The sequence below is a fragment of the Malania oleifera genome, chromosome 10 (assembly GCF_029873635.1).
Source record: "Malania oleifera isolate guangnan ecotype guangnan chromosome 10, ASM2987363v1, whole genome shotgun sequence".
Taxonomy (NCBI): Eukaryota; Viridiplantae; Streptophyta; class Magnoliopsida; order Santalales; family Ximeniaceae; genus Malania; species Malania oleifera.
In genome coordinates this window covers 37,005,837-37,027,823 of record NC_080426.1, presented here as the reverse complement: position 1 = coordinate 37,027,823, position 21,987 = coordinate 37,005,837, and the positions used below count along the sequence as shown (strand labels likewise).

The following is a 21,987-nucleotide window of genomic DNA, read 5'->3' as shown; positions in this document are numbered from 1 at the left end:
TGCCCATAAAATTTTATAACCCCCCCCCCCCCCAATAAGCACAATAATGTGCTCATTAATACTGGATCAATGAAGGGTCAACCTCCACCACTATAAAAATGAACTTGGAGAAGAGGTAAGACATCTCAATCATATTCACTTTTTCTATTATTGCAATTTAAAGCCTCTCATTAGTCCCTTACTTAGGCATCGGAATGATCCCCCGGGGTATTCTCCAGGTCCTCTAAGTCATTCTTATTTTATCCTTTTCAAGTAATCGTGATCAAGGAACGTCCTCGAAAGTCATTTGATATTCAGGCAACAACATCAATAAAGATTCATTGTCATTGCTAGACAAAGTAGGAAAAGAAATTAAGTTTCAAAAATAGAGATCACCTTCACATGCATAAGATGTGCAAATTTCATTTATTGGGATGCTTCTAAATTCAGATGTGTTATACACCACATGTTTATGATGACACGATCTCATATGATAGGGATCAATTGGGTAATGCAGTATGGGCCCACACTACATTACCTAGTTAATCTATATCACGTGGGTCCATATTATCACAGATTCATGGCTCTCTGTAGGGGTGTTCTTGATTCAGTTGCCCAAATCAAATCTCTAGAAACCAAATCAAATCGAAGGTTTTGGTTTGGTATTTTTGTGATTGAAATCACTCTGAACCGATTTTCAAATCATTATACTTTTTTAAAAGAAAAAATGAGATATTTTACATGAGTTTTGATTTAGTGTGTGTGCATTTTCACTTTATTTATATAAATTAATCACCCAAAAAATATTCTGTGCATCCTATTTTGTAACTTTAAGATATATTATATATAATAATACATAATCTCTAGGATTAGAAAGGGGACTCCCCTTTCTTGGTCTGATTTTTGACATCCCCAAAATATCCCTATAACTACCTTTCAAAATTTCAAAAAAGTCCCTCTAACTACCCAGGTATATTTAAAAAAAATATTCCTATAATTACCCATAAACATTTCAAAAATTGTCGTTATAACTGTGCTCATAAAAATTCCAAAAAGCTCCCTTTAACTACTCACATGTATTTAAAAATATCCATATAACTATACATAAATATTTCAAAAAAATGCCCCTAATTATCTATAACTTTCCTAAAATAATATTTTTTACAATATAAATATTTATTATTTTTTGAAACTTATTTTATTATAATTATCACTTAAAATCTGTGGAGCACGCAAGTGACTAGCATAAATAATATATATTGTAAATGAATACATATACTTGTTCAGTTCGGATAACAATTGGTTCATGAATATAAAAATTGAAATCAAATCAATTTTTGAAAATTATAAAAATAAAATAATAATAATAATAATAAATAAATAAATAACCAAAATTGAACCGAAGAAAGCAATTAATCAAAATTTTGATTTAATTTGGATCGGATCCATTTTTAAGTATTTTTTTAATTAGTTCTAAGTAATATATATTGTAAATAAATACATATATTGGTTCAGTTTGAGTAATAATTGGTTCATGAACATAGTAACTGAAACTAAATCAACATCTGAAATTGTAAAAATAAAAATAAAAAAAATGAACCCAACAAATCGATAGATCAAAATTTTGATTCGATTCTGGTCAAATTTTCGGATCAGATCAATTTTTAAGTATATTTTAACAGCCCTAGTTGTATGCATTTTCCTTCTAGGTTTGGCCGCAGAGGAAGAAATTTAGGCATGGCGGGTAACCCACGTTATCCTCGAAGCGGGTCATGCAGAGCAGAGCAGAGCAGGTCCGTTCAAATGATAAGAGCAACAAAATTTAATGAATAAGGACTATGGACTAAGGACTGAGCATGGTTTTCAACACGTCGGGTTGAAAGTTCTGGAAGTCCACCAAACACTATTTCCGGTGGAATTTGCAAAGCTTGAGAAAATCATTGTCCAAAGTAATTAAAAACATCAGTTAATGCAATTAGATCAATTAAAACGATGTATCATTGTGATTTTTGAGTCCATATTTTATATCTTAAAATCATTAGCATTTTTAGAAATGTGCGTGTAGGGCTCACACCGCATATGCGTAGGATTCATATTCGATTTTATGTCTTTTCGAAATGTCTCTCGATACATAATGTATATTTAGGACTCACACCATTCTAGTATAGGGTTCATATTCAACTTTATGTCTTTTCAAAATATCTCTCCATACATCATCCCCGAAAAGGTTAATATTCTTCATTTGAAAAAGAAGATTGATGTAAATTCTTGTATTACTCAATCCACATCTATTTATCTGCGAGGATACTTTTTGGACTTTGGATTTGAATTTAGTTGGATTTAAACAAATTTCAATACAATTTTATATTTATGTCTTATTCAAATTCAATACAACTTCAAATTCAGAGTCATGTTTGGATCAAAAAACTAAAAAGAAAATTTAATTTTTTGTATCAAATACGATTATAAATGAAAGAAAAAATATTATACATCTGCATACATATGTCTTCTTTAATAATTTTTAAAATTAAATTAGTATTAACCAATGTACAAAGTAGATCAATCATTAATTAATAAAAAGAAACTTCCATGAAAAACCATTATTTGACCAATCAATCATGTTTAAGCTTGAATTATTCATGTTGGACAGTTGACTTTATAACTTAATTTATCTCAACTATGTCACAAAATTGAGTGAAAGATAAATAGTTTGTATTTGCGTTTAATCTTTAGGTTAGATTAACACTTATTTACACATATGAAGTCTGCTTGACTGGAATTTTAGGTGACAACAAAAAAACTATGAGAGAAATTTTTAAAAAATATTGCTCTTATTAAATTAGTACAAAATGTAGGAATTCAAGAACGAGAATATTATTTTGTAAATTACTGAGTTGCAAAATTAACAAAATTAGAAAGGATATTGAGATTCTTAGCAAATTAAAAATTTTAGATTTAATTTGAATATCTTGAATATATTATTAACTAATAAGGGAGCTCGCTTTAAAGAAAGTAAATTTCTCTTGAAAAAAAGACTTTTTTAAATCATAATTTTGAATTATCAAACAACAAAAAAGAAAAAGAAAATAAGAGAATCACAAACAAATTGAATGGAGTTGATGGGTAGTTGGTGGATATTATCAAATGACTTGATTTCATTCGGTGTTGGCAGTGGGAATGAACTCTCTAGAAGGCAATTCGTCTTCATCTTCCTTTTGAAATTGGTTGAGAGAGAGAGATGTTTTAATGTCTGCACTTGGAAATTGGGGGTGCGGGCCCGTTTGGGGGTGTTGGGAGAGAAAGTGACCGCCAAAACCGGGCTCTCCAGAGATTGGGCCGGCCGGGTCCCATTGCTGCTGGACCCGGCTCAATATTTTAGAATTCGGTATGACCGGTGCATGACGTGTCATGATTAGACCACGCTGTCGATGGCCCCACCCGCCCGTCACGCTGAGACAAATTCAACCGCCCGGCCCCACTTGTTTTGAACCCCAGCGGTTGAGGAAGGTCACGCAGTCCGTACCTCCCCCATTCCGTACGGAATTTGGTACGTCCTTCGTACCCTCTTTGTACGGCTTGTGCTTCTCCTTTTATTACATTAGGAGTCCTCTTGAGGTTCCATTTTTTTTAAATGCACCTTGATATTTCCGTGTAGATCAACTAGTCAAACCCTTTTAAGACACCTAAATATATTTAAAATATTAATTATTTAATTCGTAATTAGAGGTATAACTGAGTCGATCTTACTTGCGAGTTATTCGGACTCGATTCGTCCCCTAATTCAACTCAACTCGATTCTACTCAAATTTGAATTGATTTCGAATTATTTTAGTATTTTAATAAGTCGAATTCGAGATCAGTAATAGTACTCGAGTCAAGTTTCGAGTCTAATCGAGTTTTTTTAATTTTATTACTTTTATGTTACATATGTAATATAATATATATTTTATAAATATATTTAATATTATATAGACATTATATATATATATTTACATATGTATTTAATATTAATTTATAATCGAGTTGATCTCAAGATTTAAAAACTTATAGTTGAGTCGAATTCGAGTTTAATAATCATGAAATCAATTGAATTTGAGTCGGGTTTCGAACTAAACATTTTCGAGTCAAGTAGAGTTCAAGTATTTTACTGCGTTGACTCAGCTTAACTCAAATACACTCTTTCGAGAAAAATTGAACATTTTACCACTTTGTTGTAATATATAAGAATTTGATGTGAAATTTTTTTTTTTTTTTATGGAAGACTTAGTTCTAGAATAATATATTATTCTTGAAATCATCTTTTGACTTTATGCCACCCTTTATGCAAGACTTAGTTGTAGATGGAAACCCTGTGGTTGGTGATATTTGACCATTCATGTTTTTTTCTTTGGGCAAAGCATGTAATACTTACTAGAAACAAAAATTGTATCTTTTTAATGCAAATATATTATTGAGAGTATGAATAAATAATATACTATTCATGTATCTTTTTATACTATATATAGAAGTATAAATAACTTGATCATTTGTCCACAAAAATATCATTGTTGATTGAGAGTCTAAATAAATATTTTTTAAAAAATAAAATTTATATTATTGAGAAATTTGGCCTAAATTAGATGAAATTACACTTAAAATATTTACAACTTATCGTTTAAACATAAAATAAATAAACTTTTATTTGGTTTTAAAGAAAATAAAATAAACTAGCAATATATATAAACATAGGTGTTTTAGATCTGTGGTATAAATTAATAAAAGTACAAATACAAGAATCATTTTATGAGAAAATATCCGTATATTTTAAAATTAAAACAAAATATTTTTAACACAAAAAAACTTAAATTATTTATTATGTATGAAGAGTGAATACCCTTTTCTCTTGTATAAATTAGATACAGGAATTGACGATGTTGTTTTTGCACAATCATTATAAACAAAAATCAAATAATGAAAAATCTTCTTCAAAACAAATATTTCAATTAATTTGGTGAGTTCAACATTTCAATAAAGAGAAGTCTGATGTGAATCAAAAATAAAATAACCTCAATATAATGTTTTGATTGATTCGAGATTACTTAGTATATGATACATAATGAAAGGTAGACTATCTCTAATCTCTCTTAAAATTCAAACCAAAGATCTTAAATATAAAAGTTTAAACTATCGGGATGTCCCCTGAAGGGCAACTTCAAATGCAATTGATTGCATGGAATGAAAGGGGAAAACTTACTTGAATCAAAATAAGGGAATCCAAGTTGCAAAATATTTTGACTAGAGCTCTACCAAACACCAGAAACAAAATACCTAAATTAAAATTTGTCGGCAACAAATTACACCTAATCGAATTGCTAGATATAGCCTCATGTCTTCTAAAATTAATTGGTCCCTTCCTTCAAGTCATCAAGACCTTGTGGCATATATGTTTTTCCTTCAAAGTTATTCAATAGTTCTTTCCAACATAATCACTGTATAATGAGGTCATAACATTATAGCCTAAAAATTTTATAGTGTTTAATCGGAGACATTGCTTTAATTTTTATTTCAATAAAATAAAATCTTAAATAACGATATAAAGATTTAAGAGTCTAATGTTGGCAATTAAAAAAAGGTTAGGTATGCTTGTGTCACTTGTTCTAATAAAAAATTATCATCATTAGTTGTCTATTTCAAAAAGTTTAAAGGATGTCTTAAAATATGTATCTCACATCTCAAGGATGTTGCTTGTAAAATGTATAGTTCGAAAATAAATTGAGTGATGAAAATGTCATTGCCTTTGTTACTATCTCCGACTTATTTGAATAAAATAGTTAAAAAAATAATAATATTTTTTTAATATATTTATCATTAGTTGATGTTAGAGAACTCCTCCTCAAAACTTAGGTGTTAAGGAGAGAGAGTTAAGAAGATCTTATATTGGTCTTGAAAGTGGACGGACATTAATACTTCCCCTCGAACCCATAGGAGAAATGAGGCGACGAGAGCCCATGGGGGGAAATGAGGCAAGGAGAAGCTAGCCCACGGAGGAGCTAAGCAGCGAGGAGAAGTCCAACCCACGGAGGAGTCAAACAGCCCAAGGCTCAACTCTGATACTATGTTAGAGAACTCATTCTCAAAATCAAGGTGTTAAGGAGAGAGAGTTAAGAGAATCTTATATTGGCCTTGAAACTGCTCACAAAGACGATGTGAGACTGGAGGAACATTAATAGTTGAAAATTTTGCCTTTTATAAAAAAAATGTACCGTACATAAAAGATGATTTCCACCACCAAAAAGAGTTTAAATAACATTCAAAATTCCTAAAGACCATCTCTTTTCTTCTAATAGGGAATAGCCTTGTATGCTCTAATATTTAAAATAACGTATATAAAAGAAGAATTTTCAAAATATTGATATTTTGAAAAGTATAATTAGATAAAAGTAGGTTGCGAGAATTATAATGCAACATTTTTTCCAATTTCCTCCTGCAAGCACATACGTATTTACCTATTTTGCCAGCTAATTCTTTATCTTGTTGCGGTAAAGAGGAACACAAGTGGTGTGGCTATGCTACATAAGGGTGAAAGGCTATGACGGCTAAATTATTGCTTTTGTTGAATTTTGTTGCATTAATGGAGTAATTAATTAAAAGGAAGCTTTTAATTTTCTTTATGCTTCATTTTTATTTTATTAATCTATATAATTGTTTGGTACCTATAGGTGCTCCTTTAAGTTACTCCAGTCTCACAACTCGGTATCATTCTTATATTTGAAGTAGAGAGTGAACGATTTAAGTCAATTAGAACCTTAAAAAATAGAATTGAGCTATTTATGAACAACTTAATTTGTTTGCAACCCTATGTGCGGGAGACTTTGTGTACACCTGCAACGAAAAAGAAAATTGAAAACGAACCACTTACCATGAAAATTATTTTCACTTAAAAAAGAAAATTCATTCGAACATACTTTTAAAGAAAATTCATTTAAATTTGTATCTGTCTACATATATTTGAATAAACCATATTAAATTTTATATAAATTTAAAATAAATCCTGAATTTTATACTTTTAAATACAATTCATACATGATTTATTATGTTTTAGTCAAAATTCTATCTTTGTTTTTGGGGAAAAAAAATCTCGAATTTAAATATATAGTTGTCTACTCAATGAGTAGGCGGCGACAGTCGCCGTTCCTTCACGTGCACGATTTTTTTCTGGTGGACTAAAATAGTAAAATCGAAATCCACGTCACCTTGAATCATGCAATAGACCAAACGAATACAAGCCGTCCGATCATCGCTCAGCGCGTGACGATCGCACCTCGTCAGCTCCTTCCTTTCTTCCCCCTAATTACCATTGGGCCACGTGGTCCCTCATTTTCACTCCAAAATTAAAAAGGTGATATTGCATGTTCACGTGAATCTTATATTTTTTTTTGCCCTTATCTCACCATATTGTAATATTACGTTTGCACGGAAAATAAATTTATTTAAAATAATTTAAATATTAACATGTCTTTAAGCTTGATAAAAAAAATACATAATATTTTTTTTGAGGTTTTAAAATTTTTACATATGCCTTTTAAGCTCTGTTTGGACTTGGAAAATGTAAGGGAAGGAAAAAAAAAAATAAAAATGGAGGAATCCACTTTTTTATATTTGGGTATCAAGAAAAATAATAAAAATATACCAAATTAATGAATGAAAATTTAACTTTATGAGCTATTAACATTTAATTTTCTTAATTTTTAATTATATTAGAACAACTTAATTTTTAATTATATTAGAATAACTTCTCATTTTTGTATTATTTGGTCTAAATTAGAGAAAATATAATGAAAAATAAATTTCTCATCAATTTTCCTTTCTCCCATGAAAATCCTTGATCCAAATGGATCCTTAACGTTTGGCAAAAAAAGGTTTCTCTGATTTGCTTTGTCAGCACTTAATTTTTTTTTTTTTTTTATTACACTTATCCCTTATACCTTCTTTTTCAAAGACTTGAGCAAATTTAGGAAATGTGCCTATTTTTTTTTTAATTCTCAAAATGATTTGTGAATTTTTGAGGCTACACAGGTGTACTCGTTTAAGTAAAATTCAAAAATACATATATAAAATATATAAAAGTTTAGGAGAGGCGTGTATTTCTTCATCAAAATTTTAAGGAAAATCAATATTTTTTTTATCTTAATAAACAAGATCGAGTTAAATTGCAGTTTTCAAATTTAGTGTTCGAGTAATTTTGTTTGGATATGCAAGCATATGAGCTTGCTTTTTACAAATTCATTTGTTGTCTCACCTAATGATTTAAGACTAAAAATTTTCTTCCTTTTTGGTATGACTAAACTTTTTGTTTTTGTTGTTGCAGCCTTGGCTTTTGTGTGCAGTTTCTAGGAAGCAATGTTTATACATTGTACCACCAAAAAAATATTTAAAATAATAAAAATGAAACAAAACACACAAGACCAAAAGAAAAAACAAATTCATTAGGTAGATTTTTCAATATGTTCTCACTATATATTTAATTTTTATAAAATTCACTCAAAGCATGTTGTGGTCACAAGATTAATAGTTATGAATCGTAATCATAACATAATCTACCGTAAGCTGCAGTAATCATGATGAGCAAAATTTATAAAAATGGATTGTATATGTTAAAAATTACTGTCACATATTAAACAATTTATTTAATGGATAGAAAAATAACTAAAAAGATTTAGAAATAAAAAGATTTGCATAATTTTTATTATTATTTTGATTTGTTAAGTATGTTTGAAAAATAAATAAATATTTGTTTACTATAATTTTAAAAAACGAGGTCCACAAATTATTTATTTTCATTCAAGATTTCAATCGTCAATTATATATATATATATATATATATATGTATGTATACACGCGCACGCACACACAAGCACATAATTCTTTAATCTAATTGAGAATATGTTTTATTTACATTATTTAATTGTACATATTTGTTAGTTGTAAAGTAAGAAAAGTATTAGTTTATAAATTATTATTTGTTAAATAATAAATAGGTGTGACTTACAATATATTGTGCATAAAAGCATGCATAGTTATAGATTGTCCTAATGTTTGGTATTGGCTTTTGACAACTCTAACATTAAATACTGCATTTTGAGGACACTCAAAGGAAAATTGACACTTAGATTTATTTCTCTGATGTATTAAAATACAACTTTTTTTATTTGAACTTTAAAAGTGAAAAAGTATGAAAAAAAAAAATTTTCATTTCATTAAGCAAATAATAATAATAATAATGAAGTGTTGGTGATATTTTTTTGTGGTCTCCATAAGGCATACGTTTTTAAATGGATAGTCATTAACAATGTAAAGTCACATTTAAATGTTAAAATAAGATGTGAAAAACGAGATAAGGAAATTCAAGTTGTACCCTTAAAAAATTGCATGTGCCTTACGAAAATACCTTATAAATAGGGAGATGGAAGGAATAAGAATCATAGAATTCATACAAACCATAGAAGGATGATTTAAAATAAGTTTAGAGGAGGAAGAGAAATAGATTAGATTAAGGGACAACATAGAAGATTACATAATGAAATTTACAAAATGGAAGAGAAAAGAAGAATATTAAGATAAAGTAATATCGGGTCATATAGGTTTGTATTCTTGATAATGGTATAGAAACCTATATTTTCTATGATGACAAAGCTATTATAGATTGCCTAGTCAAACCTCACAATTTCTGCTTGCTAGGAATATAAGATTCTCCGAAACTACACATATTATATATTTCAAATTCTTTGTTTCCTTGGAAATTGTTTGACAAAAAAACAGACATTGTTTTAAAGGATGGTGTGTATTTAGATGAATAGATGTTGGATTTGTTGAGAATTCCACTTGTGAGTTTGTCCCACATTGAAAAAATTGAGTGGATGATAGTTGTTTATGTACATGGTTGGACCTAAGACTCAATAAGCTTAAGTTTTTTGGTCAAGTTGGTGTTCGCTCATGTGTATCAAGTTCACCCATAGACTCCTTCGGTGCTAACAAGTGGTATCAGAGCTAATAATTCGTAACTTTAGGTGAGCGACATCATAAAAAGTCGAGACATGAAACTAATTCTCCTGATGTGTTAACAGTTGGAGGACCAAGTGTGTGGTCGAGGCCAATAAGGATCATCTTGGCTGGGGATGGATTAGAATAAGGTCAAGACGTGAGAGGTGGGATTGGTTCAGAGGCACGTGGAATGCAATACGATGCACGTAAGGCGCCAGTGGTAAGGCCCACTTGAACAACTGTTGGGGAATTGAGCTTACTCCTAAAAGGAAAACGATTTCCTTTCAAGGGGAAGCTGTTGAAACTCACAAGTAAGGGGAGATTGTTGAGAATTATGTTTGTGAGTTTGTCCTACATTAAAAAAATTGAGTGGATGATGGGTGTTTATATACATGGTTGGGCCAAAGATCCAATAAGTTTAAGCTTTTGGGTTAAGTTGGTGTTCACCTATGTGTATCAAGTCCACCCATGGACTCCTCCAGCGCTAACAAGATTTGGTGGTGAGTTGATTTACTATGTTAACTTTTATTATAAGTGTAAGAATATGGATAATAAGAACTGTATAAATTGTAGAAGGAGAGAGAAAAGATGGAGTTGAAAATACTTATATAAGAATAGGTAAGGAGAAATAGAGAGGGAAACGACTAAGGGGAGAAGAAAGTTAGAGAGAAAGAGATATAGAGATAAAGAGATAAGAGGAATAAAAGAATTTAGAATTATTTTGCATAGTTTCTTTGCATGATGTTTGTTAAAGTGAGTTGGAGATCTTACAATAACTATTATACATATTTATACCTTTCTCGAGTCAAATTTACATTAATTATGTTGTTATAAGCAAAAATTCAAAATATTAAATCCAAATAATTAAGGATGTTTCTAAACATGAAAACCTAAACATAAATGAGATCATTTTATAACAGTAAATGTCCAATTATTATAGTTGAAAAAAACTTAATTATAATTGATATGCTTGCCCAATACTTATTCGCCTTGATGACTAGGCGACTATCACTTGATCACTAGGTGATCTTCGCCTTATGAGTAGGTGACCATTATCCCTTTACGTGGCCTTTGTTACCTGAGTGGCTACTTGATATTCTTAGGTCGTCTAGGCGACAAGTAATTCACCTCATGCAAGAAACTTTCTGTAGTAACACCTTAAGCGATTTTCCTAATTGGGTCACTATCACCATTCCACAAGGGAATGCACAAAGATGGTACAAATAGTGTCTTCCATGGTTATTCCATTTAATTCTTTTTAACAATTATAACTAAGTAGTTGTAAATTTTTTTTTCTTGTCGGCCTAAAGTGTGTGCTTATTTTCTTAGGCCAAACAATTTCCTTATCATCGATTATTTATAGATAATGCTCACTAAGTAAGTTGGAGCATATTTGAGTGATCAATAATAGGGAATAAATGATGATTACCCAACATCGGATTTAAGCCAAGCTGAAAAATGGTCCATTCCTAACTCAAATTTTTTCCCGTTAAGTTTGCTAAACTCTATATCAAGCTTGAGATCATCCTCATTCTTAAGATTTCTTTGGCCTTTGGTGAGCTTTTAGTCCTCTGACAAAAAGAAATCTTGAATTCTTTGTGTTTGGCCGGGCTAGAGTCTTCCTCTTTCTTAGTATATATCATTAAGGAATCTTCATAATCTTTAGGTTCAACAAAAAGGAGATTATCCATTCCTCATGTTTACTAGAATAAAAAACTTCCTCTTCTTTAGTATGTTCAGTTGCTAAGGAATCCTCATAATTCCTGTTGGTAGTGGGCTCGACCTTTTCATCTTCATATGTAAAATTAGCCAATAGTTCATCCTAAAGATCTTCATAGCCAATGTTCAATATATCAAGAGCGTGCTACCCCCTATGTTGCTGTGTATAGCTAAAATCATCATATGCGATGCTTCGCCCAAGAGGAGATTATAGGATAATGACATTTGTCCCCAATGTTCACCTGCAAAAGGAAAGATTCAACTAATCCATCACAATATTTGTAGAAGATGATTTAACCACTCATATATATAGAAGGATTGTGGGTGATCTATAGTAGAGGCTTTCATGAGAGTTTTTGTTAGTAGTATTGAACATCAAACATGTACTTTTGCAAGTTTTTCATCTAATATTTCAACTTACTCTTTAAATAGCCCACAATTGTCTTCATCGTTGTTGTTATCTTATGCGACTGTAATGATCATATGATAACTTTTTTCAACAAATTGTTTGTCGAATTATTGTCAAGTCACCATTGGCACGTCTAATAGGCTTTAGTGACATAGTGGCTTTACCTTACATTATTGGTAACTGATGACATAAAGTATCCCATGCAACTAGAAAAAAAATGTTTAGTAAGAATTGTAAAAATTATAGATGTTGTGAATTAAATCGCATTTGCACAGCGGAATACAAACGCAGCAACCAATGAAGGAAAAATATAATACATACACGTAGTATATAAGAAAGCAAGAACAAACGCACAAAGATTTACGTGGTTCAGCAATGCCTACATCCACGAGAGCAATCAACAAAGGTTTTCACTATGTAAATGTCAAAAGAGAAAATATAATACAACTCATAATGATCTCTCTTTCTCAATACACTCAGACAAGTGTATAAATAAAGTTTCCTTTAGAGGTTTCCCCCCAAAACCCAACCAACTTAATGTTCAAATTCAAATTTTGAATTTAGCTTCGCTGCCTAGAACAAAATTGTCGATGGTTTCAGGAAATTCGTCGACGGAATAAAATACCGAGAGCAAATTTTTGAGATTTCAGTAAAATCGTCTGCGATTTCAGAAAACCGTAGATTTCCCCAGATTACTGATATTAACTATGTTCTCCTCCTTGTGTATGTTAACCATTCCAAGAAATGAGCCACCAAACACAACAATCTTCACCTTGGTGAACTTCTGCCCCTTAGGAGAACCCGAAAAACATAGCCTGATGCTCCACCTTGACCTTAAAACATTAGGTTGGGTCCGTCTCCCTTCTAGCACTTGGAGACATAAAGCAAGTCCAAGAAATTCTTGAACTTTTCAGTAGTAATCGATTTTGTCAAAATGTCCACTGCATTTTTAGATATGTGAAATGATATGAACCCACAAGCTCCAATTCCACATGTTGATCGAATCTTATTTTGGGTTTGGGGTTTTGATAAATCTGATTTGGGGTCTCCGGACGTTTATTCTTGGGGTTCCGTATCAGGAACCTTCTCCAATACAAGTTCACCTGAAGTAATCAACTCCTGAACCCTGTTGAACCTTATATCAATATGCTTGGTTCTATCATGGGACACTTGATTCTTTGCCATGTAAATGATACTTTGACTATCACAACACAACACAACCCCACCTTACTGTATACCCAGCTCTTTGACCAAATCGGTAAGCCATAAGGCTTATTTTGCAACTTCGGCAACTACCATGTATTCAGATTCGGTTGTAGACAAATGCTACCAAGGATTGTACCATGGACCTACAACATATAGGTTCTCCCACAATAGTAAAGACATAACCCGTTGTAGACCTTCTGTCATCCATATCCCCTGCATAATCAGCATCAACAAACCCCACAACTGATGGACTATCCTGTTGCTTGCCGAACATGATGCCATAACTAGAAGTACCCCGTAAGTATATGAAAATCCATTTGATGGCTTCCCAATGCTATCTACCTGGATTCGATAGAAATTTATTCACCACACTCATTGCATGTGTCAAGTCTGGTCTTGTACATACCATGACATATATTAAACTCCCTACGACACTAGCATAAAGGACCTTTGACATATCCTGAATATCATCATCCGTACTTAGGCATTCAACAGTAGACAATTTAAAGTAACTCGCTAGAGGTGTACATACCATTTTAGCATCAGCTATGCTGAACCTTTCAAATACCTTCTCTATATAATCACCCAGATATAGCCACAACCTCCCTACAGTTCTGTCCCAATGAATTTCCACCCCAAGTATCTTCGTAGTTGGACCAAAATCTTCATGTCAAACTCTTTATGCAACAGATCCTTTAACTGATTTACCTCAGTTAAATCTTTTGTAACTATTAACATGTCATCGACATACAACAATAATAAAATAAGAGAATCATCATCAAGCTTCTTCACATACACGCATCAGTTATACTCACATCTTCTATAGTGTATCTTGATCATATAGGAATAAAATATTTTATACCATTGCCTTGGAGATTGTTTCAGTCTGTAAAGAGATTTCTTCAACTTACAAATCAAGTGTTCTTGCCCCAGTTCACTGAATCCCTCCGGCTGTACCATATAAATTTGTTCCTCTAAGTCACTATAAAGAAATGTTGTCTTGTAACGACCTGCCTATTTTACCATTTTTTTTCCAAATTAATAAATCTTGCAGATCATAATCCACCTGTACCTGTGGGTACCAGGGACATATCGAAAATACAAATGCGGAAGCTTAGGCAGCAGGAAAACATAAAATCATACATATATATATATATATATATATATATATATATATATCCTAAACTATCATTAAATACGAAACCAGAGTTCACTATATCCATAATACAACTCCCAAAATCTCCAAAGACTAGTCCTAGGGTCATATCCCACAACATTCATCTGACCCTACCAAAAAGACTTACCCTTCAGAAAAGGGTAGACCAGCGATAACTATCTTAGTAGAGCTTTATCCTCTCTCCTAACCGGGGCCCCTAAAATAATCAAATAATTTGGGGTGAGATACCTCTCAGTAAGGGAAAATAAACTAATACTAATGCATGACAACATGAGTATTTCGTGTTATACATAAGAGCATACATGAACATATTTAGTAAAACTATCTATATTATTTCTGGGAAAACCTGTATAATCATAGCATAATCGAACATACTGAGTTTCCATAAACATAATCCATCTTTTATAATGATAATAACACGAAAACAACCCTGGTAGGTTAGCTGGCTAATGTCATGTATTATCCCCACATGACTAGGTTGTGAGGCCCGAAGGTAGGACCTGACAATGGCTAGCCGATCACTAGAAAGTCAAAATAAATGTTTGTAAGTACGATGGGTCTGCCAGATTAGTCCGTACACTAGGGCGCCAACACTTCAATAATCACATCGACTATCCATCCTCACGCTGCCTCCGTACGACAGCGATAACACAAATATCACGATCAACGTGACCACATAGCTACGGTACTGTGTCTAGTGTAAGCCTAAACGAAGCCAACCAGATTCTGATACCATATATCATATTACAAACCGTGATACATCATTATTCCATAGTAATAATTGTCAATTCACTATCATTATATCACATTTCATATACAAAGTGAAAAATCATCGGTCCGTACGCCGGCATTTCATATTTTATCAATCATGGCCTGTACACCACATTACATAACAAATAAGAGACTCAGCTCGTATGCCGGCTCAATCACCTCATTAGCTCGGCCCGTACACTAGCATATCATATCAGTAGCTCGGCTCGTATGCCGGCATATCATAACAGTAGCTCGACCTATACGCCAGCATATCATATAAAAATATTCTCAAAAAACAGTATTTCACAATAAATCTTACTTATGCCACACAGAATGGGTAGTAGGTATATTTAAACACATCGCCATTTATCACAGTATTTCCCAACATAAAATATACATATATATTCATTTTCCTGAAACCAAGTATTGTAAGATCATACATTCATTTTCATAAAATTACTGGCTTAACTTATTCCCTTACCTGATTCCAAAAAAGCCCCTAAAATAATCCTTTATAAGAGTGGTAACTAGATTTTCATATGTGTGAGTCGCTGGCAAGGAATTCAATAGTATCAATGCCTTATCATCCTCTTCAAATTTCACATCAACACGCATTAAATCACTTATGATTTGATTAAATGTGTTGATGTGTTGATTCAAGTTTGAACCATTAACCATCTTAAGCCAATAAAGACGCTACTTAAGAAATAATTTGTTAGTAAGGGATTTGGACATGTACTGGCTTTCAAGCTTTTGCCAAATAGTCGCAAGAGAATCTTCCTCCATGACATGATAGAATACTTTGTTGGCCAGACACAATCATATTGTAGCAACAACCTTTACCTCTAATTCTCTCCAATTAGCCTTATCTATACTTTCTGATTGAACACCATACAAGGCCTTCACCATCCCTTGTTGCACAAGAAAATCTTTCACTCTCCTCTGCCACAAATCGAAGTTTTCAGTTCCATTAAATTTGCCAACATCAAATTTCACAAATGAAGTGCCTGATGCCATAACAATAATGCTCTGATACCAATTGTTGTGAATTAAATCGTATTTGCACAACATAATATAAACGCAACAACCAACGAAGGACAAATATAGTACATACACGCAATATATCTAAAAACAAGAACAAACATACAAATATTTACGTAGTTTGGCAATGCCTACATGTAATGCCCCAAACCCTCCAAGTAGGGCCCGAAGGTTACGTGTTTCATTCACTTGTTTCTAATACCATACACCACAATCATGCAGTGGAAATAAATATACAAACTCAATTTCAAATACCAGAGTTTATCTATAAACCCCGAAAAAAAATTGCATCCATCTGTTTATATTACATCCTAGTATTTAAAAACATAAACTATACATAAACTTTTTTTACATTCACCCCAAAATTCTTCAAAATTACTACCCTACTCGGAGCTCTAAGCTCGATCACCTGATGGACTTGAAAATATAATCATTTGTTGGGGTGAGACACATCTGAGTAAGGAAGAATAAATCAAAACAGTGTGTGACAAAAAGTTTAAATAAATACAAAATATATATTCATTTGCAATTCACTATCAATAGCAGCAAAGAAAATGCATCATTAATAACAACATTGACATCTGATATCATACGTACATACATAATTATTTTTAGTGATAATTCCCTGGAATAAGGAAGATTACCTGCCCATGCAAATAGCTTCCTTCTGCTCTAATACTAATATCAAGGCACTCACCTTACTCAGTAAGCCCTTGGGTTATGTATCCAGGCAAAGTCTCCAAGAATAGGGAAGATTACCCGCCCATACAAGTAGCTTCCCTCTGCTCTGGTACCAACTAAAAATTACCAAGGCACTTGCCTTTCTCAGCAAGCCCTCAGGTGGAGAACTTTACTTTGCCATAAATACTTTTGTAATTAAATCTACATGCATCCAATGCTAATCATTTCACATAGATCCACGTATATACGCATATCACAACCAATCCACATATGATACACACACGCTTCATTCACACCCACACAGGGTCCATATCCACATAAGAAATACATGGTCCACATAGGACTCATATCCACACAGGATACACAATTCACACAGGACTCACATCCACATAGGATATATAGTCTGCACATGACTCACATCCACACAGGATATAACGTGGTCCACACAGGCACCACTCCGACCTCTGTAACACGTGGTTCACACAGACACCACAAATCACCAGTACCAATCCCCTTGACCTACCCGTAGTACTATATCAGTAGAACTCCTCAAGCCTGTCAATGCTCTACCCTAATATATAATGATAATATACGAATTCCTCAGGCATGCCAACGTATATTGTGATTATATCTAGGCAATATAACGAACTCCTCAGGCCTGCCAACGTTATATTGTGATACACACGAATAACCACACAAAATGACTCATTCACACACATCACATTATTTGTCGCACAGTAATCACAAGTAGCCAATATTCACAACCAATCTTTATTCAAAATAAACTGTATTCACATCTAGCCAATATTCACAATCAAATAGTATTATTCACCGATCAATACCCACAATGACCCATAATCGTATCTAGTTAAATTATGAAAGTTGTATCTCTGCCACACAATTTTACCTTATATATATCATTATTTTTCAAATGCCTTTCTATACAGAAAATCATACCTATATATATTTGTAACCTCAAATTTAAGCGGTTTAAAATTAATAAAAACCTACTTATAATTAACTCCCCTTACCTGGTTTCTTAAATTACGCCCGCAAAGACCCCAAACGATGTCCGCGGCACTCACCTGATCCCTAATTCAAAAACCTGAGTTTATCGACTCAAATATCAATAAAACACTATTTTATCATTCCCTAGGTCCTATATACATCATATTCATAATAAAACTTAAAGTACACTACTTACCTTGATTTTGGGATGGTGCTTCGGAACCCCAAACTGAAAATCTACTCTACGTAGGTTGCAAAGAATCTTCTTAGGGACCCCGTGATGGTTTCTGATTGTCAATCTAGGCTTTAACAGAGCCAAAATCGAACGAAGAATGGAAGGGGTTTCGTAGGGTTTGGAAGAGAGAGAAAAAGGAAAATTTTGTTTTCCTTTGAAAAATGCTCACAGGACTTTCTTTATATCCCCTCTGCATAGAAAACTGTCGTCGATTTTCTCAGAATTCTAGAAAAGCATTGTTGGTTTTCTCTTTAACCGACCTTGTTTTTATTGTCTACCCCGTTACTGACCCAAGGTAATTTCTCATAACCGTCATCAGTTTCCTCCTCATTCTAGAAAATCGTTGCCGATTTTCTATTTAACCGACCCGCTTTTCACCGTTTACCTATTACCATTTTGAGGTAAATCCAAAACCGTCGCCGGTTTTCTATTCACCGGTTTTCTGCCCTTCCAGCCAAAAACTTCCTTTTCTAAATTATTTTTACTATCTAATTTTTTTGGGTCTCTACACTACATCCATAAGAGCAATCAGCAAAGGTTTTCACTATGTAAATGTCAAAAGAAACAATACAGTACAATTCACAATGATCTCTCTTTCTCAATATCCGTTGACGAAATAAAATACCGAAAGCAGATTTCTGAGATTTTAGTAAAACCGTCTACAGTTTCATAAAACCGTTGATGGATTTCCCCAAATTGTTGATATTAACTATGTTCTCCTTCTTGTATATGCCAACCATTTCAAGAAATGAGCCACCAAACACAATAATAGTAATCATAGGAGGAGGTAAAAAAGAAGGAGTTGAAAATATTTAAATTAGAAGAGGTTAGGAGGGAGGGAGGGAGGGAGAGAGAGAGAGAGAGAGAGAGGAGAACGGGAGAAAAAGAAAAAGTGAGAGAGAAAGAGACAAGAAATATAAAAGGCACCAATGCTTGTTTAGTGATGGATATTGCATGATATTTATTAAGTTAGAGATCTAGAATAACCATTACATATATTTACACCCTTATAAGGTCAAACCTACATTAATTCTACAATTATAAGTATAAATTCAATATATTAAATCTTAATAATAGATGACTTCTATCGCTTGGTGACTACTTGATATTCCTAGGTCATCTAGACAACAAGTAATTTATCTTGTCCAAATAAATTTCCATTGTAACTCTTTGGCTATTTGAAGTATTTGTCTCAATAAGTAGTGTTTGGTTCACACCTAAATAAATACTTCAAAAAGTACTTTTCCAAACTACATTTTTTTTCAAAGAAACAAATATTTTTTTGAAAAATTACTTATGTAGAAAAGTATTTATAATAAGTAATTTCAAACTACTTTTAAACAAATGCTTTTTTAGATAGCTTTTTAAAATACTCTTTTTTTGTAAGTGATTCCAAACCATCCCTTAGGTTGAGTAAAAAAGTATTTTTAATAAGTAATTTCAAACTACTTTAAATAAATGCTTTTTTAGATAATTTAAATTTTTTTTTTTTTTTGGTTAGTGGCTCCAAGCCATCCTTAGGTTAAGTAAAAAAGTATTTATAATAAGTAATTTCAAACTTCTTTTAGACGAATACTTTTCTAAATAATTGTTTTTTTATAAAGGATTTTCTTTTGTCAGTGGTTAGGTTGAGTGATTTTTTAATCGTTAAAATTAAACACTTACAAATAGCATATATAATAATATTCTAAAAAGGCAATTAAAGGAAAAAAAAATTTCACTTACAATATCAAAAATTTTCAAACACTCAAATTAATTCATTATGATAGTTTAATTTCACTTACAAAGGCATAATATTCCGAAAATTCGAATCATAACGTTTAATTGGAAAAAAATTTGTTACATTAGCTTACGTGAAAATTTTCAAACAAAATTATGAATATTAAAAAATATTACTTTACTATATATATATATATATAATATTTAACATATTAGAATTTTTAAAAATTAAATAATAAAAATAATAAATTAAGTAAATAGTGGTAGCCGTACACGCACGGATTGTACTGGTGGAGGAGAAATTGCAAGGAAAGATGGAAAAAGCAACTAAAATCATTTCCCACTTGAAAAAGGGAATAAAAATATTCGATAAGTCAAATGCATGGCCGCTCCCTACTATTCTAATTCTACTATTCCCAACCCAACCCACGCCTTCCCTACCCTCCCTCCATCTTTGACATCTCACCACAATTTTTTCTTTCTATTAAAAACACTAAATAATTTTTTTTTAAAATTATATTACAATATTTTTTTTATTTTTAGGAAAGAGAAAACATAATTAAAAATAAATTTTTTTTTTCATTTTGAACTTTTTCTATGACTATAAAATGTCACTTGTTTTCATAAATTTTTAAAATTTGTGTAAGAAAATGAAAGTATGTTTTATTATTCTCCAGATTTAAAAATAATAATAATTTTTATAATCGGATCAGAATTTTAAAATGAGAAAATAATATTTATAGTTGCTGCCATATCAAACTGCGCCTAATATCACTCCTGTTTTTGTGGGTGCAAATCCTCTGTTTCCCTTCTGCTCCTTCTTCCACCTTACTCCCCTCTCGTACATACCTTTCTTTTTGTTTTGACTCTTCATACCAATTCTTTCTTTATATAAATATATATACCCACTCACATCCTCCATTATTACAACTTGATTCTCAATTTCCTCCACCACCAAAGCCTATTCCCTGAATAACCCCTTTCGATTTTCAGAGAGAGCCAGAAGAAGAAGAGAAATCTTTTCGATTGTTCTTATGCTCGTCTGTGGGTTAGACCCAGAGGTTGCTCATGTCAAACATACCGCTATCCCTCTCTGAGATCTGTCTCACTCTGTTCCGTCTGGCGATGTCCGTCGCTGACCCATGGCCTTTCTCCTAAATGTCCCCAAGCCCTTCTTCTGTCTCCCGCAGTCGCTTCAATTTTTACCTCTAAAGCTTTCAGTTAATTCAATTCCCTTTTTGGGTTCTTTCCTAGTCTCTTTCTGTGTGTAATCAATCAGTCCGCAATATGAGAAAGCTCAGAGGCTTCAAGCTCCGAAAACGGGTCACCGCCCTCTGCCGGTGGGCTTTCCGGGCGAAAAAACACTCGGTTTCCAGCTACCAGCGGCTGAACCCACCCCCTACCGCTTACGGCTCGAAGTCCGCCGCCGCCATCTCCAGGCTCTGGAACTGGGGCCACCGCCTCAAGGCCAGAGCCAAGTCCCTCTGTTCCGCGAAATCTAGTCCCTGTATGACTTCCGGTTCGGGTCGGGGCTATGCGCAGATGGGTCGGGAGAAGCCGGAGGAGGTGCCGAAGGGACACCTGGCGGTGTACGTCGGCCAGAAAGACGGCGACTTTCAGAGGGTGTTGGTGCCGGTGATTTACTTCAACCACCCTCTGTTTGGGGAGCTGCTGAGGGAGGCGGAGCAGGAGTACGGCTTCCACCACCCCGGCGGCATCACCATCCCGTGCCGGATCTCCGAGTTCGAGAGCGTTCAGACCAGGATCGCCGCCGTCCACGGTTCCCGGAAGTCACCGGCGAAGCGTCCTTTTTGAATTCTGCGATGACAGACGATGATGACGATAATGAATGATCGGTCTTAATTACAATATATGATGATGACGATGATGCTGCTTGCTACGAATAGGAACTTAATTAGCAAGTGTTTTTGTTTTTCAAAATCTTGATAGAATTTCTTCTTTTTTATTTGATTTTTGGAATGAGATCTGATAAAGTTTTTAGTTGTGGTGTAAATATATGAAAATTTTTCTGTTCAATCA

At 32.9% G+C, this 21,987-nt stretch overlaps 1 protein-coding gene across 1 annotated transcript; it reads left to right on the top strand.

Annotated features, from left to right (window-relative positions):
- Window positions 1-20,586: 20,586 nt before the first annotated feature.
- On the top strand, window positions 20,587-21,987 carry LOC131166083 (auxin-responsive protein SAUR36). The gene has a single exon (XM_058124337.1). The coding sequence runs from the start codon at window positions 21,235-21,237 to the stop codon at window positions 21,760-21,762; it is 528 nt and encodes a 175-aa protein (XP_057980320.1). The 5' UTR covers window positions 20,587-21,234; the 3' UTR covers window positions 21,763-21,987.

Bases quoted from the DNA above. Each gene is read 5' to 3' on its own strand.
- LOC131166083 (XM_058124337.1), top strand. From the start codon at position 21,235: ATGAGAAAGCTCAGAGGCTTCAAGCTCCGAAAACGGGTCACCGCCCTC.